The sequence below is a fragment of the Echinops telfairi genome, unplaced genomic scaffold (genome assembly GCF_000313985.2).
Source record: "Echinops telfairi isolate 266 unplaced genomic scaffold, ASM31398v2 ScPeMD7_7458;HRSCAF=8496, whole genome shotgun sequence".
NCBI classification, from domain to species: Eukaryota; Metazoa; Chordata; class Mammalia; order Afrosoricida; family Tenrecidae; genus Echinops; species Echinops telfairi.
Window position 1 is genome coordinate 35,752,807 of NW_022111358.1, and position 20,962 is coordinate 35,773,768.

The 20,962-nt window shown below is 49.5% G+C and overlaps 1 protein-coding gene across 2 annotated transcripts in view; it reads right to left on the reverse strand.

Annotated features, from left to right (window-relative positions):
• TEX2 (testis expressed 2) overlaps positions 1-20,962 on the reverse strand; it is a 110,236-nt gene that overhangs the window by 21,262 nt on the left and 68,012 nt on the right. For both annotated transcript variants that reach the window (XM_045299312.1, XM_004707278.2), the window contains exons 3-7: positions 16,598-16,798; positions 14,010-14,343; positions 10,460-10,707; positions 5,078-5,224; positions 1,291-1,390 (exon numbers count right to left, since the gene is read on the reverse strand). In XM_045299312.1, the coding sequence (XP_045155247.1) occupies positions 1,291-1,390; positions 5,078-5,224; positions 10,460-10,707; positions 14,010-14,343; positions 16,598-16,798 (1,030 nt within the window). The remainder of the gene's footprint in view (positions 1-1,290; positions 1,391-5,077; positions 5,225-10,459; positions 10,708-14,009; positions 14,344-16,597; positions 16,799-20,962) is intronic.

Genomic DNA, 20,962 nt, shown 5'->3' on the forward strand with positions numbered 1-20,962 from the left:
CCCGATTAAAAACAGTAGCAAAATGACAGTGATGAAGTAGCAACGAAAATAATGTTATGGTTGGGGGGTCACCAAAACATGAACTATATGAAAGGGTCGCAACATGAGGAAGGTTGAGAACCACCAGGTTAGACTGTAACGGATGTTTGCAGGGTGACATGGAAGATGGCAGTCCACGGAGGGAAAGAGCAATCAGGAGTGGGTGTAGGGTAAACCATGGCAGGTGTGAGAAGCAGTTTATACTGGTGAATACAAAGCTGATGTCTGAAATGTAAACCCTTGCCGAATTTATAATAAAACACCGTTATTAAAGATTTTTAATAAAATTAAAAAGCCATCTATATGACATTAAGTAACCAAGTTACTTTAAAGCAATGAGGACAAGGTAGGGAAATGAAATGAATGGAAACAGAACTACCAGAAGTATTAAGAATGTCCATGCTTTGTAACCAATGATACTGAATAATTTATGTAGAAATTATTAAATGGGACCCTAAACCACCTTTACTGTGTACACCTTCACTGAAAACACAACGAAACAATACTTAAAAGCATTTCAAAAAAGGAAAGACATTCTACATGAAATACTAAAACCCATTGTTGTCAAGACAACTCTGACCCAGCAACCTTCTAAGACAGAGTAGGACTGTCCTAGAGGATTTCCGAGGCTGTACTGTTTTTGTTTTTGCTGCCCCCTCTGCCAGGTTTATTGGCACATAATCCACATCATACAATTCAATCGTTCAATCGTATCAAGAAGAATTGAAAAATCATTACCATAATCTATTTCAGAATGGTTTCTTTCTCCCCTGAAGCACTCCTCCCCCCATGATGGAGTCACCTTTGCCATGAGTTGTGTATGGCATCTTTACCGAAGCAGAGAACCATGTCTTTCCCCTCAGCGAAGCTAGTCGGTTTGGCCAAGGGACATTTTGGTTGGCAGTTAAGTAAACAATCATTGCCACTGGCCTCTTTCAATGAGAGCTCAAACTCATAGCCACGGAGTGGATTCTGATTCATAGCAAACCTATAAAGGTTTCTGAGGCTGCAAATGTTCACAGAAGCAGAAGCCTCGTCTTTCTCCTGCAGAACGGCTGGTGGATTTGAACCGACAACCTTGGGGTCAGCAGGCCAATGAATAACCCATTATGTCACCAGGACTCCTTTCAATGAGAAACAGGTGATTAAAAATACTTCCCACCTTTCCCCTCTCCAGTGCACAGCCTTGATATTGAACCCACAGTGGTGTGAACATCTTAACATTCATGTACATGGTCAATGAGGAGTTACCTTGGTGATCGACATAAGGCTTGAAGGCCTGAAGGATTTTTGGCACAGCCACTCCCATGTCAAGTTCCGTCAGAGTCAGCTCATTCATAAAGTAGGGGAGCTGGGGAAGAGAAGCCAACAGTGGATGAGACACACTCTCAACCTTGTCAATGTGCAAAGGTCAGTTCAGATTCAACATTCTTTCTTTTTCTCCCCCAACAGTTTTATTGGCACACAATCCACATATCATAGAACCGAACAGTTTAATCGTTCATACACATGAAGGGGGAGCTATACAATGACCACCACATCCATTCTAGAGCATTCCCTCCCCATGGTTGATTCACCCCCAAAATGAGCTGTGCAATGCAATCACCACCATCTCCTCAAACATATTCTTGGGAGGGTTTGGGGGTATGCCATAAATTGAACAAAAAGGTACTGTGTGCGTATCACACACTAGGGACGTACTTGCAGGTGGCACCTTGAAGAGTCATGCTCTCATGAATTTATAGAGGATATATAGAAACTGAAGATTAAGTAGACAAATACAGTGTCGTACATGATAGCGCTATGAAGCCAAACATCGGGTAATCCAACCTTTAATCCTTTCAGAATTGTAGTCTAAGCAGTAAGGGAGAGGCTCAACTTCACTTTTTCCCAAATGGCGGATCAACTGCCCCACGCTGCTGCTGAGGAGCCGGCCCTTTCCTTGTTAGTCTGCGATGCCATCCTTCCCCAAGACCCCGCCACACTGGAATCCAGCTCTGCTGCCTGCCACTGCTGTTGCACGTTTCGAAGGCTGACAAGCCCCCCTTCAGTTCCTGTGGTGCCTCACAAGTATTCTCCCAGTGAAATACTGGAATGATTCTGCCAAAGTTAGAATTCAGATGGGGTGGTGGCTGATTGTTTTTAAATCAGGTTATTTGTTGAATATGTCTCACAAGACGAGGCAGGGCTTTGCAGGCCTGGATTTCACAATGCAGTTGCTGGACCACTCAGCCGTCTCCCTGCAGAGACTGATCATCCCTGAGGAGTCACGGCCGCCTTTGATGGATCCTGGTTACATTTGGGAAAATCTCTTCTAATGACTCAATGTTGTAAGTGCTGGCTGGCTCAATCAGCTAACAAAATGCTCCTTGGCCAAAAATGAAGCCCAAATCCCGTGCTGCAATCCTTTCTATCCATTGCTGTCCCTCCACCACCCGTGGTCCAGGAGCATACCGTTAGAAGCGCTGAGGGCTGGCCAGGGAACGTCACTACTTCCCACAGTGTTTCTATGGAAACCTGAGTCCCACACAGAGCTACAGGAGTGGGTACAGAGACAGTAGGAACCAACTGTCTTCGTGTTCCCCTGGCCAGGACCCTTGCCCGTTTCATACTCTGTAGTCTCTCTGAGAACAAAGGAAGGATCTGAGGAAGGCAGGGTGGAGGTGAGGCCTCTAATGACCAGTATGCAGATGGGGAGAGGACAGCAATGGGGTCTGGCTTCCTACCACCTCTAAGCTTTCCCCTCAATGTCCTCTTTTCCTTGCTCAGGTTCCAGGCTGGGTTTAGAGTCTTGGTACCAAGCTCTCAAACTATGTCCTTGTGACTGGCAGGGGAAAGATCTTTTCACCCAGAAATGCCAGCTTGGTGACACGGGAACCCAGTGGCATGTTCTTTATCCTCCTGAGTCAATGCAACTGGGAACCAGAGACTCAGGTGTACAGGACATTCTCAGGTGGCTGCAGGGTGACAAGTGAGGGCAGCTTGCCCTGAAAGCTGCAGCAGCTGATGTCGGCACAAGAGACCCACCAGGGTCCTGCGGCGGCAGCCTAGCAGCTGGCTAAAGCCCAGAGTGCATTTGCTGTTGGGTAGAATTTCAGTTGGTTTTAATCTCATCACTGGGCAATTGGTCACACAGAGGGGACAGTCTGGAACTGCAGGGGACTGAGGGGGCTGGCAGGGAGAGTTCTTCCTGCGAAAGCAGGACATGGGGAGATCTGTGTTACAAGGCCTGGCTCCTCCAAGCCCCACATCTCTGTCCCCAGGACGGCTCTGGGCTCGCTGCTAAGCCATGCCCATTCACTAGCGGGGCCGAGTAAAGCTACAAAGGCGAACAAAGCTTAAGTTCCTGAACTGCCAGAGCCACCTCGACAGTAGAAGGGGAAGTGAAAAGACAAGATTCTTCTTCAACCTCTGGAATGAGGAAGCTCACCAACCTCCACTAGGAGGCGAAGAGCCCACAGACAGCTCCAGAAGGGAGTGAATGCCAGGCCTCCTCTCCAGGTTCATTGTGGGCAGGCAGCTTCCTGTCTGATGTTCCAGCATGCCCTCCCACTCACAGGGATGCTCCCAGCAGTATCTTGAAGAGCAGTGGCTGAGCTGTGTGTGTCCGCCGTGCTCTGGTAACTCTGGTGCGTGAGCTCCAGGTGGGTGCTGAGCCCCCCAGGCCAAGGGTCACTGCTGCCGGCTGCTTCCCCTCCACAAAACCTGGTGAGCAGAACCAGGCTCCACTCAACTCACCATCCACCGGAACAACACCAACAGGCGGACATTTGTCACGGGGCCCCCCCAAACCCCTGCCCTGCAGCCCCTCCTCTTCACCAGGTCTGACACCAGCCCAGAGACAGAGCTCGAACTGACGCTTCTCCTTATCCACACTGTCCTCCTAATACAATTTTATCTCAGCTCAGAGTCCTTGGGTTCTCTAACACTGTGGGCAAGCTTCGTATCTCTGTGCATTTTTCTAGGGAGAAGATCCATAGGCTTCTATGACCAAAAGGATTAAGAAAACCACCAACTTCTGCCAAAGCTGCGCAGGCCCTCACCAAAAAGTTAGGACCAAAGTTGCTATTTCTTGCCTGGGTCCTCACTGGATCAAAAATTTACTTCTAAGAAAGCTAACGGGTAAGGCTTCTTGGTCGGTAAATGAGTCACTTAACGGCAGTTTTGAGAAATATGACCACTTATGCAGTTTATACTGACTTCCACGTGGGCATGGATCAGTACTAGGGCGGTTTTTTCAGCAAAGACCCCAAAATAAAGTACCATCTGACCAAAAAGTGAAGGTCAAACACAGACACATTCAGAGTGTGATGCTAATGTCCTCAGCGTTGGGAGGGAACACGACCTGGGCTTCCCTCAGAGTGTGCGCTGTGGGGCAGAGACCACCAAGAGGCTGAGTGGGCTCTGGACACACAGTGCCTTAAAGAGAATGAGGCAGGTGTCTCACCCATGTCTGGGTGAAGGGAAGGCGGTAATCTGAAAGAGGAAACGAGAACTCAAAGATGGGGGGTGGGGGAGGGTTGATAAAACTACTGAATAAAAAAATTGGTGATCTGAAGTGTGAACCCTCAACTAGTACACACACACACACACACACACACACACACACACACAAATAATTTATGAATCATTTTGGGATCCACTTAGAAAAAGTGATTCAGCTTATTAAAAAACTAAACTAATAAAACACTGTATCCCTTTCTAAACATAAATAAGAAATGAAAGGAACAGGACAGAATGGCACAACACACACCTGCTACGAAAGCTCACCTGTCCCGGGCCAGATTGTGGAGTGCCACCTAGCGTGGCCAATAGTGGGGGCAGCCTGAGGAAAAAGGCAATAGAAGCTGCGGCTCATCCCGATGGCACAGGCACCGGCACCAGCACAGGGCAGCCGGGCTTTCGGATCAGCGCTGACTCCCCTCCTACGTCATATGTTGTAAGCCAAACTACTTATCACTCAGAACATTAATGGCACAGGGCTTCCAGACACTGAGAAAGGTGGAGCCCCAGAAACTGCCGGTGCATACAACAGTACCTTTATTTTGCTGAGTTTCATTTGGATTTTCTTAGACACCAGGTCAGACCAGTATTTCTCTCCTAAGAAGTCCCAGAACATTCTTCCAAGTAAGGCGTTCACCCAGGCCTCTTGCTCTTCCTCCTCAGAGGGCAGCGCTTCCAGCAACTGGAAAGAAAAGGGGCTCCAATTAGTGAAAAGGCAAAAGAGAGCAAGGCAGTTGCTTACCCTCATCGCCAAAGACCCCGCCATGCACAAGGACTCACGAACTGGCAAGTCCCTCCTTCTCTCGGGGAAACAGAAAGAGGGAGGTCTGGTCACAGCTGGCATCTTCTCTCTGGGAGGCAGAGGGTTCTCGTACATGTTTTTAAACACACGTTACTGCATCTCAGGAGCTGGGCTCATTACGACCACCACCACCACAGCTCTGGTTTAAAGAATGCATGTTGGCCATTCCAGTTCAGAACAGGCCTGTCATCATCTTTTCAATGGCTGCATATAGTACTCCACCCGTGTCTTTCTGGGGTTGGTCTGGCTTTAGATTTTAACTAGACCCTGAATGGGAGAGCAGGAGTCAAAGCACATGCTGCTGCTCAGGTTTTGTGAATCACTCTTCTCCCTGCCTGAACACGTCCACCCAATCCCAAAGGCTACCTGGTCTGATTGCTCTGAGAGTACTGTCTTTGAGTTTGTGGCATGGGGGCCTTATTTGGTATGGCTCTTTCTAACCATCATCTTTGTAACACCTACCAAATAACTGAAGGAGCTGCAAATAGGTGTATGGGATGCTCACGTGGGGACTGGTCAGTTTTGTCATTCTGCAGGGTATATAGTAAGCCATCGCAGAAGCAAGAATGGGGGCTCTCATGAACGTGAGAAGCGCCATGAGTGGAACATGTCCTTTGTACCCCGAGATCCCTGCGCAAAGAAGTGGTAGCAACAGAGGCATCCGTAGTTAGAGCAGGGACCGAGCAGCAGGCTTCCCAGCTCACAGAGCTGGAAAGCGGAGTCCCCTCTGGCAGGAGGTGGTTTGCAGAGTGGGGTGCCCACGGGCACTTATGAGCACTAATGTAGCTTTGTGAACTGACTCAATGGTAATGAGTTTTAAAGCTGCTTTGTATTTGCAACAATTGCCCAAACAGCCAAGAGGCTGGGTGGCCGTGGACCAGAAAGAGGTGTGCCTCCAGTAGACAGTTAAGTAGAGGCACTCAGGCCCAGAGAACTGCTGTTTCTGATGCTGAGATGTAACCTGTTAGCATCCCTAAGAAGCCCCATAATCGTGAGTATTGTCCAAGTTCTGTGTGGCCACGGTAATGGATTACTGAACCCAGCAGTGGGGCTGGGTGTCCTGGGAGGGGCAGTTGCTATCAAAATCAGAAACGGTGGCGGATAGAGGCTTGTCCAACCCCTGCCCCACAGAAATGACCATCAGGCTGAGCTGATGCTTCAATTCTCCTTCCTCTTTGTGAAGTCAGAGGTTGGATTTGGCTCCCTTGTCACTTTTGCAGTGCTATCAGATTATCTAAACCAGCGGTTCTCAACCTGGGGGTTGAACGACCCTTTCACAGGGGTTGCCTGATTCATAACAGTAGCAAAATTACAGTTATGAAGTAGCAACGAAAACAATTTTATGGTTTGGGGGGTCATCACAACATGAGGAACTGTATTAAAAGGTCATGGCATTAGGAAGGTTGAGAACCACTGATTAAACAGACTCCAGGAAAATCACTTATATAAGGCTGATGCCTGTTGACCATTTAGATAGTGCCAAACTGCTACCCTTATCCTTTCCCTCCTCCCCCCAAGACCTACTTAGATTTGTAGGTACTCTTGCCCCTTCTCTAGTGGAGGAACCCCTACTCTTAGTCAACCTTTCGTTAAACTCTAGCTGTTCACAGGAAACAAACAGCACAGAATCCCAAGAAACAAAGACTATTTCACAATTTACATCTAAGCCAGTGGCGCATGATGTGCTAAAGACATTTCGGAAATAACCGACCAGCAGGGCGGAGGTTCCCTTTTCTAAGGCAGGCTCTTCTCCAGACTCCTTGGGCACCAAGAGCAAACCAGAAGCAGCAGGGCACACACCATGCCTCAGAGAGGCCTTATGCTCAGAATCTGCACTCACAGGCTGACAGAAAATGCAGACCAATGTGGGTCATGGCAGGCTAAAGGAGAAGCCTGCTCGAAGCTCCTAGTACTGCCGTTTGGCTGCCGGAAGGAATGTGGAGAGAATCTTCATTTCACCACTTTCAGTCATGGGTTAGGAAATGGTACATTTCCAAAGGCTGTTCAGTCCCTACAAAGGGTGGGGAGCTCCGATGGTCTGCTGATGAAGCCAGGTCATCCCGCTTGAGCAGCTTGGGTTAGGTTTTATTAAAAACTAGCCTCCAAGGTAAAGCAGCGCAGGTTTACTTCACGGGGGGTTTACCGCTTCCTGTCACAGATAGCTGAGAGCAGTCCTTGTTTCTGTGAGGAGGAGCGCGCTGCGCCTCTGTTCCTCAGAGCCCCTTAAGAGGGAGGCACACAGAAGACCCTTCGTGCTTGCTTTCTTGCTTTCCCAGATTAGAAAAACAATGCGTATTCATTTATAGAAAACGCCCACCACCCACTACTTCACTGCCACCAGTTGGTTCTGACTCATAGTGACACTCCCTACAGGCAGAGCTACATTGCCCACTGGGTTTCCGAGGCTGTCAATCTTTGCAGAATCAGACAGCCTCCCCTTTCTCTTGTGGAACAGCTGGTGGGTTTGAACCACCAACCTTGTGACTAGCAGCACCGTGCCTACAGTGCAGATCAGACTAATCAGTACAGTGACAGGGGTGGGGATAGGACGTGGGAGCTCATACAAAAGCCCTCTAGAAAGACACACACCAAGAGCAGCCCACAGATGGTGAGAGGAGACCGTGCTGGCAGCCAGCACTGGGAGGCAGCAGCCTTTGAACCTTGGTGGGCCCCGCATTACAACAGGACAGAACTGCTACTGATTATAACAAGTCCTTTAATTCTCCAGGAGAGATGAAATCATTCCTGCCTGCCTGCTCGGAATGGACTGCAAGCAGAATCTGGTCAGGAAGTGGAATGTGGTTTTCAAAGATTTTTATCAGACTTGAAAGGGGGTGGTAGGGTAGAGTGGGGATGTTTGGTACTTAAAGGGCTAAGTGCCAAGTACCTAGAAAGGCGGTTTGTACTGGAGAATGCCCCTCACTGGTAGGGGGACTGGAGGAGGGGGCTCCCCAGATCACACAGGCCTGGTTGACACAGTTTACCTGGTACAAGTTCGTGTAACACCCACTGCACACACGATGGTGTCCAAGGAGAGCGTGACAAAGGAACGCCTCTCCGGCATTTTTCGTGGCCCATGCACAACCCTTCCCCTATGTGGCCAGAGTCTAGCCAAGCCCAGGCAGCTCCTGCACAGGGAGAGGGACACCTAATCTAATCAAGGGCCCAAGTGAGGGCCTCCTCATCTCACCATGGAGGAGGAGGGGGGAGGGGCTGGGGACTGGGAAGAAAGGCAATTCTAGAACTGTTCTACGTTACTCTAGCCAGACATACAGAGGTGCTACCGAGCAGGAGTGGGTAACTGAGGTCAGAAGGTGAAGGCGGCGAGTCAGTGGCCAGCAAAGACATGTGGCCCCTTGTTAGCCTAGACAGGGGCCTCATCTACACAGCAGACTATCCACGGAGAAATCAAACCGAGCTACAGGCCACCTAAAGAGGGGTGGCTCCAAGTGCCACTCATTAGGCACCACCCCACCCACTCTCAGAAACCAACCACCTCCTATCCTCCTATCCTATCCTATCACTGTGAGAGGCCAACCCCTCCAGTGACTGCACACGGAAACAGGCTTCCAGGTGCAGAGTGGGAAGCAGTGTCTTAGAACCTGTGTGTGGAGGTAGGGAGGCCCTCGGGTGAAGCAAAGTTATCAAATGACCCATGCTAAGGGCAGCTTGGAAGACCCAGTAGCCTCAGATCAGAGTCTCAGGTCAGGTTTTGCTCACCCACCACCACCTAACCGCTGTGGGGTTAACATTAACATCCATTAACATCCCCAGCCTCAGTTTCTCTGTCTGGAAAATGGAGAGATGCCACCAAGTTTGCAAGACTGCGTCTCCTTGGGGAGGCTGACACGTTAACTGGGATTTGCTGATCTCTCAGGCCCCAAGTGCTCAAACTCCCCACCCCTGCTCCAAGTCATCTAGGTGAAGAGAAACATTATTATCTCCAATGTGTCAAATTGTCACGTGCTTTTATTTATATAAACATACGTGTACTTCATAGGTAGTATGTATACGTAGAGATTGGACATACTAATAGATATTAAAAGAAGCAATTCCAGCCATCACGTTACCAAACCAAGCTCACTGCTATGGAGTCAATCTTGACGTTTCCCCTCGGAACAGCTGGTGGTTTTGAACTGCGGGCTTTGCTGTTAGCAGTCCAACTCGTGACCACTGCACTACCCACCAGGAGTGACTCGTTTGAAGACTGTGGCCCCAAAACGGAGCTTATAAAGAGCCAAATGGCCCTTGGCAGAAGCCAGGCTCCCCACCCATCCTGGGGTCCTCGTTGAGCTTGCTACTCTTTGGAAGTGGTAATGTGTTTATGGTTAGGCCTTCAAAAGCAGCAGGCAGAGCGGAGGAGTCTGAGGACGGTGGGAGTGCTCCTGAGGAGGGAGGTCTATATCTAACCATTCTGTGGAACGTCCCAGCTCACCATCTAGTGATTCAGGTCCAAAATCTAGGAGCCCCTCTCACAGCCCACGTCAGCCCCGCTGTCATTCCACAGCACTGCAATCCCCGCCGCCTGCAATTACCTGCGCTTGCCATCCTTGACCCCACCCACTCCTTACCTCCCAGAGCCAATGCTGCCAGGAGACTCACTTCTCTTTTTAAACTTAATTACATAGATCAACCTCACACCCGGCTCAAAATCCTCCCGGGCTCCCATCACCCGGTGACCCTCCAATCACATCTCTTTCCTCTTCCCCTTGCTCACACACCCTCTGGTCAGTAGCCTCTCTATGGGTCCTGGCCTGCCCGAGCCACATTCCTGCCCCAGGGCCTTTGCACCCCCACCGCCACCACCACACATATGTCCATGGCTCAACTTCCTCCCTTCGGTTCTGTTTCTGCCCAAAGGTCACCTCTCCCATGAGGCCCTCCTTGACTACCCACTGGAAATGGCTGGTCCTCCGACCCTCCCTCACACGGTTTCATAGCAGGTCTAGGCTGTTTCCCTAGTTGGGGTACACATGCTGAGGACAGGGCCCTTGGCTGTTCTGTTCTTCACCCTTGGGGCCGGGCACACAACAGACCCTATAGGAAGAGCACCTGTAAGAAGAAACGTGTCTGACTGGCAGAGAGGGACGTGATGGCAGGGGCAGTCAGCGTTACCTTCTTCCCAGCCGTGGGGCTGCTCTCGGCACTCTGCACGGGGCTCCTCGAGGGGCTTCGGCTCTCCTGGGGGACACACCTGGCCATGTACACGCTGTAGTCCAGCAGCATCTTTTGCCGCACGCTGCCCACCAGCTCCTTCTGCTTCGGTTGGGGCATGATTTCGTCCATGCTGCCCTTGCTGCTGCTGCGGCTGTGGGTCAGGTGGCCTGACGGGCTGCTGTGCCTGCTGGGGGCAGGCAAAGCCCCTGCGGCAGAGGAGAGGGGCCGTTAGGACAGGGGAGGAAACGGGACGCCGGAGGACCCACTCCACTGGGTCCAGTGAAAAACGGCTAAGTTGGTATCATGCTATCATATGACTACTTGAAAGTACAAGGAGACTTCCAAAAGTTCATGGAAAAACTATTATTTTTTAAAATTCTCCCTCTCTCCATTATCTTTAATTCCATGTTCCCCACCAACTTTTGGCTTTCCCCTTGTGTTTATAAGGCTATTTCCAGCCCTGTGAAGTGCCTTTTGTTCTAACCCTAAGTACTGTTTAGAAAGTTCTCCTTCATCTCCAAGACAATTCAGGGTCTGGGGGGACAATGAAATGCAGTGGGAAGGTATCTTTTTCTTTTTGCCTGGTGCCTCACGGACGACCTGGGGGTGCTAGTGAGCAGATGGCCACTAAGTGTTGGTTCATCTCTCAGGACAATTCCAAACACACAGTGATCTTCCACTCATCAAGCACTTTCTCTGCACCAGAACTGGGCATAATCCCTGCCCTGAAGTTCAGACACCTTGGCAGTGAAATCACAATTTCCTGAAATAAGGATCACAACAGATACATGGCTAAAACTTTCAGAGCAGGAAAATGGGGGGGGGGGGGGGGGGGGGTTTGGGGAGTGTTCTAGGGTGTGTGACTAAATGCCCAGAGAGCCAAGGCCAACTTCCCCCGGCGGTGACCTCAGGACTACCCCTGGAGGGATAGCTGGCATTTTGCTGGCCCAGGTGCAGGAAGAACATTCCAGGTAGAGGAAACAGCATATGCAGACAGGAATGACAGAGCCTGGGGTACATGGGGGCCAGGGAGAAGTGAGGTTGGAGAGGCTGGCAGGGAACACATGACACCACTGCCTCCACAGTGGTACGCTGGGAGTTATACCACTGGCCCTCAAAACAGGAACTAAAACAAACTCACTGCCATCCAGTCCACTCACCGTGGCCCTACACGACTGCCCCTGGGAGTTTCTGAGACTGTACTCTTTACAGGAGTACAAAGTCTCGTCTTTCTCTTGGGGAGCAGCTGGTGGTTTTGAGCTGCTGACCTTATGGATTGCAGCCCAATGCATAACCCACTATGCCACCAGGGCATGGGCTGTGCCTGATGCAGACACATTTTCTTAGGTTTGCCTGAGACCAGGTGAAGGACCTAAATAAACAACCCAAACCCACTGCGTTAATTCCAAATCGTAGCAATGGCCCTAGTTAGGGTTTCTGAGGCTGTAAATCTTTTGTTAGAGCAGACAGCCTCATCTTTCTTTGGAGGAGCAGCGGTGGTTTTGAACTGCTGACGTCACAGTTATCAGTCTAAGGCTTACCTAACAGCACCACCAGTAACCACACTGAATCATTTTATTTTTTGAGGTTCCAGGTGCATCTATGGTCTGTAATTCCCCAGGGCTTCCCAAAGGGCCACATGAGATGTTTCATTGATATTTAGCTAGACAACGGCCATCATTTGAGAGGAGGAAGAGGTTTTACATTGCTTAACCTTCTCAGACTCAGTCACTACCCACAGATGTGAGAACTTCAAATCAAACTCATCCACTCATGACTGAGTCCAGAGAGATGCCTCCTTCTCCTGGTTGTGTGCAGTCGAGTTGGTTATGACTCATGCAGACCCTATAGGACAGAGCATGATGGGATCAGATCACGTGGTCCTTCCCATGGAGCCACTGGAGGATTTGAAATGCCAATCTCGGCTAGCAGCCAACCACCACACCACGGGGGTTCCTTCTCTCCCGACACGGGGAGAGAAACCCTATTCTGTGGCTTGGCTGGTGTTCGCTGCCCCCAGAACAGTCTCTTCATGCATTGTCAAATGTCCTTTGAGTGGGAGAGCACATGGGAACAGCCAGTGCTCGGTACAGTTCAAGGACAATGGCCCTTGATGACACCAAGATCCTTCCTGGGAAACTTAGGCGGGATTTCTGAAAGCACAAACCAAATGCTTGGGTGAAGTCCATAAAGGACCTGCTGTTTGACAGCTGCTCTCAGTGGCCCATGAGCACCTCAGCTGGCATTTCCTGGTGTCCCTACATTTCCTGTGGGTCACTCAGCTCTGAGCTCCGGTGCCTAGTCCAGCGCCGTCCAAGAGAAGTCAGATATGGGCCACAAACGGGGGCCATGCAGGAAGTGGGACATTCCCCAGTAGCCAGGTTAAAAAAGTAAACAAAAAAACCTAAGGTTATCATTTCAATATATAATCAGCATAGAAAGTATTGAGATAATTTACTTTCTTTCTGCCTTGTTTTGGTACCAAGTCTTTGAAGCCTGCTGTGGACGCTACACTTGGAGCACACCTCAATGTGGACAGACTACATCCCAGTGCTCAAGAGCCACACCCGGCCAGGGACCACCACATTTGATTAAGTTTAGACCTTCAGGAAACAAAGGTCTCACTTAAATTTTCTTTTACCCAGTACCTCCCTACTCATCCTGATTTTACAGGTCTTGGGCATTTCCAAGTGGCATCTCAGAGCTCAGTTTAAGGATGAGGATGGGTGCTGGTGCTGAAGGTTGATGGAGCGGTAGGTCGGCAAATGCCCCGGAGCAGGAGCCAGGCCATCTCCACCAACCAAAGCAATCGGTTCAGTGTTTGACTCTCATGTGGCCCACAACTTCGTGATCCACAAGGTCTGTTGGGTGAAGGCCCAGAGTGATACTCCATCCGAGAGAGCTTTCCCCAACAACACCCGCGCGGATCTCCTCCTCTGATCTCCTTGTAATGACTGGTTGCACCACGCTCAATTTAGCTTAGCAGTTTGCTAACATCTGACTCATGTAGGTCAATTTTGTCTCACACGCACAGCACCTGAGAGGCAGGGGTGTTGTTGCTTAAACTGTAGTGTTTCTGTGCCCCTCAAAGCCTGGGCAGAGCTGAGAGGAGGTGCTGCCTGGCGCCCAGTGGAATGCAGAGACAGAAGGCTGGTGGCTCGGAGGACTGGTGGGAGGTCAGGCGCTCGAGACGGTCCCTGATACATTGTCCTGACTTACTGCCTTCCCATATCGAAGGCTCTCCTTTTGCTTCTTCTCTCAAAGGAGTCACGGTGTAGAAAAACAAAGCAGAAACCCACATCTACACATAACCCCACCTACGTCAAATGATCGGGTAGCCAAGGGTACAGCCATCAGTCTGAAAGGCAAGTTTCATGAGAACATGCCTGAGGGAGCTAGCGGTGACCAACTCAGGGTGGGCTTCCTCCCTACTCTCTCCCTTGGAACCCTTCCAGTTTCTCTTGAAGACCCTAAAATCTCCGTAAGTATTCAGCACACAGGTACACACCTGGTTTACTTCCAGGGGCACCAGGTGGCTTCTTCATCTCCAACTTCAGTTTAGATGCCAGAATAAATCTTCTAAACCACTCTTCTTTCTCTCGGCCAGTTCTCCCAAACAGATACAGGATCTGATCTCGCTGGCTGCATTTTGTTCCCTCCTGAGGGGGCTTCTTAGGGTCCTCGCCTGCCAGCTCTTTCTCAGCTGGTGGCTTCTCTTCTGTCATTTCCTTATCAGTTTGAGTCTTAGACATAAAATCTTCTTGTCGACCAAGCTCAATACAAATGGGGTACTTTTTATTCCAGATTCGTTTTCGAGCCAAACTTTTAGGTACAAGATAAATCTATAGAGAAAGGGAAATGATGACTTACATATTAAATCATAAGATTGGCTATACTGTGTTAATAGTATTATGTCTACCACAAATACATATTTATAGTATTTTTTATTCAAATGATGTAGAATCACTTTTATGAAGCATCTACCTCGTGACTATAGAAACCAGAATACATTTCTAGAAATGACTTCTTTAAACTCATTCCAGAAAGCATGTTGTTCAAGAAAAATTCTTTAAATGACAAATATTTATATTTTCAAAAACAGCACTATGAATATTTAGCTCAGTGGTTCTCAACCTGTGGGTCATGACCCCTTTTTGGGGTTCGAATGACCCTTTCACAGGGGTCACCTAAGACTATCAGAAAACACCTATCTCCCATGGTCTTAGGAACCGAGACACCGCTCCTCTATCCGCCTCCAGGCGGGTCTGCCCACATGCAGATGTGCCCACATACAGTACCCGGCGTGAAGACTGTTACCCATGCTACACCATGCTTCAAGACAGAATTTTATGTATTTGTCATTAGAAATAAATATTTCACAATATGTAATGATTGTTTTGTGATGACTCACTATGCTTTATGTTCAATTTGTAACCATGAAAATACATCCTGCATATCAGATATTTACATGACGATTTATAACAGTAGCAAAATTACAGTTATGAAGTAACAACAAAAATAATTTTTTGGTTGGGGGTCACCACAACATGAGGAACTGTATTAAAGGGTCACAACATTAGGCAGGTTGAGAACCACTGGTTTAGTTAATCATCATCAACGGAGTCAGGCTATCATCTAAGTTTAATAACCTTATTGAATGTAAGCTGGGAAAAATATTCATCAAACTAGTCAGGAAGCTCTAAAGACAAGCACATTTATATAAAAAATGCTTTAAACTTTCTATCCCTTTTGGGGATAAAAGACCATTCAGATGAGCCATAACAACAGAGGGCACCTCTAGCTTTGTAGAAGGGCAAGTAATTGTCCTTTCTCTTAAACGTAAGTCGGTGGTACCTTTCCTCAAATGCAAGCTACTCTGCATGTCGTTTCCCCATTCCCAAAGCTGCATTAGGCATTACCCTAGCACTGCCACACATCGCACTGTGCTTCAAGGAGGACAATTTACTGTCAGTCAGAAGATCGTAAGATGCCCTCGCTCCCCAAAGTCTGATCCAGGCCAGGAGCTGGAGGATTGCCTGGAGCTCACAAAAATGCACACTCAGGCCCCAACCAGAGCTGATGACATCAAATCTGCATTTCAAAGGGTGGTCAGGTGATTCACATATGTGCTAGAGTAGAGCAGCATGATGCCAGTTAAAGCTTGGGAGGAATGTGGGTGTTTGGAGGCCGCTATCCTGTCAGCTCTGATTCAGGGCGGCCCTCAGTCTGCCCCGAACTGCGTTCAATACAACAGGGCTTTTTCCTATGCTGTGATTTTTTGGAGGATCACTAACCAGTCCTTACTTCTGAGGTGCCTCTGGGTTGGTTTGAACTACCAACCTTTTGGTAAGTAGTCCAGCACTTACCACTTGTGTCACCCTAGGATTCCATTTGAGAGATAATGTTCTATAAGAATCCCTGGTGGCGTAGTGGTTACTTGTTGGGCTGCTAACCACAAGGTGGGCAGTTTCAAACCACCAGCTGTTCTTTAGGAGACAGATGAGGCTTTCTACTCCTATAGAGTTATGGTTTTGGAATCCCCCCGGGGCAGTTTTACCCTGTCCTATAGGGTCAAGATGAGTCACCACTGACTCAACGGCAGTACGTTTGGTTTGATCCTAAATTGTGTTACTGTTAGGTGCCACTAAGCAGTTCTGACCCACAGTGACCATACCACAACAGAACGAAGCATTGCCTGGTCCGGTGCATCTCACAACTGGTCCTGTGCTCCAGCCCCTTGTTGCAGCCACTGTGTCATCCCATCTCCTTGAGGACCTTCCTCTTTTCCTCTGCCTGTCTACTTGTGACCCGGTATTAATATTACTATAAAACTCACTGCCATCAAGTCGATGCTAACTCGCAGTGACCCTATGGGTCAGGCTAAAACTGCCCCTGTAGCTCTCTATGTAGTAGAAAGCCCCATTTTCTCCCAAAGAGCAGCTGTTGGTTTCAAACTGCTGACCTTAATAGACTGCAGCCCAACATTTAACCTCTATGCCACCAGGGCTCCCATAGGAATACTTACAGTCAGAGGGAAAAAAGAGTAAAGCAACCAAGAATCTGCTCAGCTCTCCTTCCAAGAGCACTTGGGCTCACCTTGCTGTCGGAGAGGTCATAGATCTTCTGGCTGATGTAGGTGACCTCTGGCTTGGTCTCGTTGTAGCTCGCCCTCCTGGATATGTTTTTATTGGGCTTCGAAAGTCTCAATGTCCCGCCTTCAAGCCGAACAAAGACTGAATGCGTCAAAGTTGCATGGTAAGTTTCAGGATCATAGCTGTGGATCTCATTCATCCATCCCTGATGGGGGGAAACCAAAAAGCCCCGGTTAGTAAAATCAGAAGACCTGCGCTTCTAACGCAATGTGAGCCTGAGCCCGTGCCTGTTATTCAGGATGCCAAAACCAACCCTGCCCACCACACAAGGCTCAACGTACTGGTAGAGGCTGCAGCCACGAGAACGGAACCTTCTGAGAACCTCCACTCACTGTTCATCTTTATAACTGGTTCATTACATGTAGTCCTGCTGTTGATACGTCCAGGGGCGGCTGCATTGATTTTGATTCACAGGGACCCCGGGTGACAGAGTACAATGGCCCCGTCAGATTTTCTAAGCTGAAAAATGTATAGGAGCAGGTTGCCAGGCCTTTCTCCCGCAGAGCTGTTGGGGTTCTGACTGCTGAACTTTCCATGAGCAACCAAGGGCTGCACCGACTCACAGCAACCCCTTGTCCAAACAGAGAGACAGGGCCCTGCCTGCACTAGCCCCACGACTGGTCGCAGCTCGGACTGCTGTGATCGAAACCTCTTCGGCACCATTGTCACACACCCTATCTCCACTGACACATGGGTGGGGGCTGTGCTGAGGTGTACTAGCAAGGAAGGTGAAACTTCTACCACTGAATAGCCTCACCCTAGGGCTCCAAACCTCCCTCCTCCCTTTTCAGAATTACCAGCTGCTGTGGCCACATCAAGGCACCACCTGTGGTTTCTCCTCCCCCTTTATCCTCAATTTCCTCCTTCCTACACTATCATTTTCTTTTCTTCTTGTTAAAGATCTAGCAGAAGCTTATAGCCCATGGCTGCCCACCTCCCCCCTCAAAAAGAAAAAAAACACAAGGAAACTCAACCAAGAACCAAGAAATTCTTCATGGCACGTCTATTGTGAATCACCATTTGTTTGTTTCAGCAAGACCCTACCCCTGATCACATTTGAGTGCATGAAAGTCGGCGGGCCAAAACACAGACATTGAAACCAAAGTGCCAACATGTGAGCACAGCTACTTGGAGCTGGGATCTCTGATCCTGGCTTCCTCCCTTACTAACCCCCAGGCCGGACGCTGCCTGTCCTCCACCCCTGGTTTGCTCACCTGCCACACATCTGCCAGGGCCCGGTCCCACCCTGTGCTTGAGCCACAATGATTTCTCCCCATGTCAACTGAACTTGAAGGAGATATCATTTGTATGTGTCAAAATGCACAAATCTGAAGTGTATGGTTTAAAAAATACTTGTATTAGTACATAGGTGGGCCGAGAAGGAGGAATGAATATGAAACCATCAAACAGAAATCTTGAGAGTGCTCGTTCACACATTGTGGAGAGGGGCACCAATGTCACTGAACAGTTTGTCTAGAAATAGCTCGACGGGAACCTCGACTGAAAACACAAAACATATCACTTAGAAACACTTGCGATCACTGACACCAGCTGCTGCTGCCCTCCATAAGCCCTGTGTGACAGGGTTGAACAGTGCTCCCGAGGGGTTTCAATGGCTGGTTTTCCAGTAGCTGGCCAAGCCTTTCGGGGTGGACTAGACCACCCGCCTTTCCGGGAGCAGTCAAGTGTACTGCATGCCCGCCCGGGGACCCTGGCGCAGTGAGGAGGAGAAACTAGCCTCCAACCCTAGCCTCCGTCCCAAGCCCCTCACGTGGTCTCCTCTTTACTTCTGCCACACCCTGGGATTTTACAGCTGAGGAGAGCGGTGACTGTAAGGGGTCACTGAGTGGACAATAGAGTAAAACACTGCCTGGCCCTCTGCCACCCTCACCACCATGGTTTTGTTTGTGCCCATGATTGTAGCCATTGTGTCAGTCCAGCTTCTTGAAGGTCTTCCTCTTTATCGCTGCCCTTTGCCTCACCTAGCATGATGTCCTTTTCCAAGGACTGCCCAAAAAACCCCAAATCTGTCTTGGAAGAAGTATGGCCAGAATGCCCAAAGTCTAAGCTGTGGCAAATTTTGGATTTCCACTGGGTCTATCGGACTTCGAGGCCCAGGCTCCTGCTCTCTCCTGCCTGGTCGTCCTGGCAGGACGTCTCTAATGCCTGGTCGTCCCTCAGGTCACAGCCAAGATGGCATGGTCACCCAGGCTCTCTCTCGTCGTACCGTTCTATTCCACCTGGCTTGCTTCACTCAGCTACTACCCTCCCAGGAGCAGGGGTAGGTCTGTCACATCAGTTGTAACAAAGGTTTGTTGCGTGAATACATGAACCACCTAAGCTAGAAAGAGGTGATGTGGATTTTATAAAATCAAAATGTACAATAGTATGTCCAAGGGTCTGAAAAAAGACCACAGGAGAAACAGCATACGGTTGTCCATACAATGGAGTACATTCAGCTACCACATGGCCGAGCCCTAAAAGCACACGGAGTGACATCAGTGAGAAAGAAAAGGACAAGTACGAAATAGCTACAACAGGTGAACCCACCAAGACAGGACGGTTAGTGGTTACCCTGTGGGGAGGCAGGAACGGGGGTTTAAAACAGAGGTCCCTGTACCTATGAGGATGTGGATCTGTCCCGCATGCTCAATGCTCATGTCTCTCAACCTGGAAGGTGCTTTCCAGACCCTACCATCGTCTGCCCGCCTCTCACTGGAGGGTTACAGGAACTCTGTGTGGGCGGGCAGGTAGCGGTTGTTTACGCCTGGATAAAATAATCCGTATGTGAAGTCCTAACTACAGGCAGGGGTCCTGGTGATGCAGTGGTCAAGCGCTAAACCACCAATCAGAAGCCTGGCACTTCAAACATACCAGCTGTTCTGAGGGAGAAAGATATGGCCATGCCTCTGCAAATATCACAGCCTTGGAAACCCTGGGCAGTGTGAAACTAACGCTGAAGGAAATATGATGAGGACTATATTCCGTAACTTAGAGGGACTCTGGAAAGCTAGTATTCCACAGTAGGAAAGTCTCCACTTTGGTAAGTTAGAGGTAAAGTCCAAGTACATTATCCTGCTTTAAATATCAGGGTTCCAAGGCTGCAGACTAACCATAGGGAGGCTCAGGTCGGGAGGCTGGCCCGACTGGACTCTGTCTCTGCTCCGGGATACAGCCCCATCACCTCAAACCAGGTTATCCTCGAAGAAAACAATTTCCCAATGCAAATACACCACGCCTTTGGGCGCCATTGAAAGGCCAGTTTCTCCCCTGGGGCTTGCCAAGCCCCCTGGGTTAAGTTGTATATGGGATTTCTAGACTGCCCGTGGTCACACAGGAAACCTGGAGGGCTGTGTGCCAACCCCAGGCCTGCATCCCATGCCCCTATGATCAGGTCCCGCTTACCACTACTTGGTAGTCCTCTAAAATCCTTAACCCGGAACTACTTCTCAAGAAAGCCACTTCCCCTGACTCTTTCCTTCAGGAATGTAAGAGTGGGTGTAAAAAGACAGAGCATATAGTTAGTGCCTCACTCCATTTTGCCAGCTCAGTGTGCTGTTCCCAGCCCACACTGAAGGGACGACACAGACAAGCCATGCTTCTTCCCGCAGCTGAAGCTGTGGAAACAGAGACAGGGCAAGCGGCCGGGGGACAATGGCCACAGTCAGCCGGGCTTGCAGCTGTCTGGCCCCCAGACTGGACCGTGATCCTGTGTGTAAAAGGTCAGGGGTTTCTCTCCAATTCTCTGCTGGGTGTAGCAGCCACGTCTGGCTGTGAATACACATCACAGCTCTCAAGGGGCCCAGTGAGTGCCTAGAGTGATCAAACCCTACAATTAACCTGTGGGAAATAATAACGTTGGGAAGGACTTTCCCGGTGCTCATTCTCTGTGCTGTGCCAGTCCAGGGTCTGAGGCCAACGCGTTCAGTTGGTTTGATGCTGAGCTGACCCTCTGGCCTGAAGCAGCACTAGAATCGCTCCCTCTCTGGTGTGCTGCTGGCTAGCCGAGCTGCCACGAGGGACATGAAGAAGCCTGACTGTACCCTGCTGGCGGCTGAGGCTGCTGTCTTTTAGATCCCCTGCATTGCGTCAATGGAGGGGCAGGGGGACCCACAACTGAGCAGCAGAGTCCGTTACAGGCTCAAGCCTGCTCTTCATGTGAAGTGTTTGAAGGGTTCGGACCTGGCTTCATCAGGCACAGCACAGCGGCAGGGATCAGAGAGCATGGCAGGACTGGTAGCCTAAACCACCGACTTAAAGATTAAAAATGGATTTCACCCATGAAGGACGGCCCCACAGGCATACAGAA